Here is a 2,722-nt window from a genome sequence, read left to right on the forward strand (position 1 = left end):
GGTCTGGAACAAGGAGAGCCGCACCTGGGAGGACCCCCCAGGGTCTGAGCTGCAGGCCTACGATGCGGAGGCAGCGGCGCGCAACGCGGCGCTCAGGGGGGAGCGCCCCGCGGTGGACTACTACGCACTGCTGGAGGGTGCGGGGGTGGGGGGTTGGGGGCCTCCTGTTCATGCACGCGCGCTCGGGGACGAGGGGAGCAGGATTGTTTGCGATTGTCATGAGTGATGTTTCAAGGGCAGGGGTCTGGTTGTGGTGCAGCTGCAGCTGCGATTTGAGTCAACATGGCTTTGCATGCGGCCGCCCTGGCAGCAGGCGAGGGAGGCGGGGCCTGCGGCCGCTGAGGCAGCGTGCGCCGGCGGCGGCCGCAGCGTGACAATTCCCTTTGCTTGCTGCTGCACGCCCCCCTGCCCCGAATGCTGTGGCTGTGCAGTGCCGCGCGACGCTGACGCGGCCCTGGTGAAGCGGCAGTACTACCGTCTGGCCCGCCAGTGGCACCCCGACAAGAACGCCGGCAACGCGGAGGCCACCACCAAGTTCCAGCTGCTGGGGGAGGCATACCAGGTTGGGAGAGGGGGGCTGGGGGGGCGAGGCAGGGGCCCTGGCGGGGCCTTGAAACAGGGGGACCCGGGGGAAGACGGCGCGGCGGGCTCGGGTGCAATGGCAGCAGCGTGTCGCTGAGCCTTGCGGCTGCGGTCGCCGTTGGCTGCTGGCGTGCCTCCTTTTGAAGCCCACTCTTTTTACTAGCTGATGCCACCGCCATGCGTCCCCCCGGTGGCGCCGCCTTTCCTTGGCCCGCGCCTGCCGCTCAGCTCACCAGGTGTGTCCTGACACCTGTCTGCTTGACCAAACCGTTGACACCCTCAAGCTGAAAAGCGCCCCCTCTTCGCCCCCTGTTCCCCCCCCCCCCAACATCAGGTCCTGTCTGACCCTGAGCTGCGGGCGCGCTACGACAAGCACGGCACAGAGGGGCTGGACGTGAACTTCATAGACCCCTCAACCGTGTTTGGCATGCTCTTCGGGTCGGAGGTGAGAAGCCGCAGGGGCGCGGCCGGGGGCGGGCAGCGCCGGTGGCAGTCGGATGGGCTGAGGAGGGCCCAGCAATGTTTTGGTTCTGTGAATGATTGATCCGGCAGGGTTCAACGGGAGATGCGTCAGCTTGTGCTTTGCGTTCTCCTGAACGTGCTCACCTCCCAAACCTCAACGAATCTTGAACTTCTTACCTGATCACAGACCACCACTGCCTACAACCCGTCACCCCTCCGCTGCCCATGTGCCCCCTGGACACCCCCCCCACCCCCCCTCCCCCAGTTGTTTGTCCCTCTGGTGGGTGAGTTCCTCATCGCCACCGCGGCCTCCAAGGGGCGGGAGCTCAGTGAGGGCGAGATCACGGCCATGCAGGAGGTGGGGGGTTGGAGAGGATGTGTGCGTGTGTGCGTTTGTGTGCGTGTGTGCGTGTGTGCGTGAGTGGTGTGTGTGTGTATGCGTGTGTATGTGTTGCGTGGACACATGCGTTTGTGTAGGAGTGCGAGGTTCTCTGTAAGACTGTGAGTTTTCAAGCTTGGGGACCTGAGTTTAGTGAGCCTAAGTCCTCGTTTGCCTGATGCTGGTGCACCCCTTGACTAGCACACGTGATTTTGACCACCCCTTCACCTCCCCCGCCCCCCCGGCCCCCTGCACCTGGCACAGGTGCGCATTGCCAAGCTGGTGGTGACGCTGTCGGGGCGGCTGTCGCCATATGTGGCCGGGGAGAAGGAGGGATTCACGGAGGTGCAGACCATCAACGCACAGCAGGTGGGCGGCGCGCCACCGCACAGGTGTTGGTGTGGGGGTTTGGCGGCAGATGGACAGTAACCGGCCGCTGATGGGTATGCATGAGCTGCAGCTGCATGTTCTATCGCACAGCGAGGCCCCGCTCGCAGCAATACAGCCTGCACCATGTCAGGGCCACACGGCTTGAATATGCTCCATCAACACCTCGCGCACACGTGCCCTCGTTATCATCAATCCAGCCCAACTTGGCGCTTGCCCCTCCCCTTGCCTTCCCTTTGTCCCTGACCTTGGCATTCCTGCCCGCACCTGCCTGCCCTGTTCACCTCTTCCCCTCCTAAACACACCCACCCAGCTGGCGTCGGCGTCATTTGGCGAGGTGCTGCTGCAGGCCATAGGCGGCGTCTACGCCAACGAGGCCGCCACGTTCCTGGGGGGCAGCAACCCCTTCGCGGTGGCGGCTGCGCGGCTGCGGCGGACGGGGCACAACATACGCAGCCAGCTGCAGGCGAGGGGGGCCGCAACGGCTGACTGCGACGCTCGACGCCGCGCCCTGACGCGGGAATTGTTGCGTCGCAACTTGCGCTGACACCTGCTGCTGTATCGTCTCCTCGATTGTCGACCCTGACTTTTAGTGGCGCCCCCTTCAAAACCACCATCACTCAACCACGCAGGCGGCCCAGGCGGCCGTCCAGCTGGCGCAGCACCAGGCACGCGTTGAGGCCGCTGACGAGGCGCTGCAGCAGCAGGCGGCGGCGCTCAAGGCGCTGGAGGAGGCGGGGGAGACGCTGCCCGAGGAGGCCAAGGTGCAGCTGTACGGCCTCATGATGGCGCGGTGGGTGGCCCGGAGCAGGGGGGTGTGCGTGCGTGTTTGTCTGTGTGTGCATGCGTGTGTGTGTGTGTGTGTGTGCGTGCGTGTGTGTGTGTGTGTGTGTGTGTGTGTGTGTGTGTGTG

The 2,722-nt window shown here is 65.1% G+C and overlaps 1 protein-coding gene across 1 annotated transcript in view; it reads left to right on the top strand.

Annotated features, from left to right (window-relative positions):
- Window positions 1-218: 218 nt before the first annotated feature.
- The window catches only part of MNEG_10002 (Protein CAJ1), a gene marked incomplete at both ends in the record, with an annotated part of 4,252 nt that continues 1,748 nt past the window's right edge, over window positions 219-2,722 (top strand). The window contains 7 exons of the mRNA XM_014041524.1: window positions 219-222; window positions 432-562; window positions 917-1,027; window positions 1,310-1,402; window positions 1,688-1,792; window positions 2,124-2,222; window positions 2,443-2,603. Coding sequence (XP_013896978.1) covers window positions 219-222; window positions 432-562; window positions 917-1,027; window positions 1,310-1,402; window positions 1,688-1,792; window positions 2,124-2,222; window positions 2,443-2,603 — 704 coding nt within the window. The remainder of the gene's footprint in view (window positions 223-431; window positions 563-916; window positions 1,028-1,309; window positions 1,403-1,687; window positions 1,793-2,123; window positions 2,223-2,442; window positions 2,604-2,722) is intronic.

Source organism: Monoraphidium neglectum, assembly GCF_000611645.1.
Source record: "Monoraphidium neglectum strain SAG 48.87 unplaced genomic scaffold scaffold02143, whole genome shotgun sequence".
Classification (NCBI taxonomy): Eukaryota; Viridiplantae; Chlorophyta; class Chlorophyceae; order Sphaeropleales; family Selenastraceae; genus Monoraphidium; species Monoraphidium neglectum.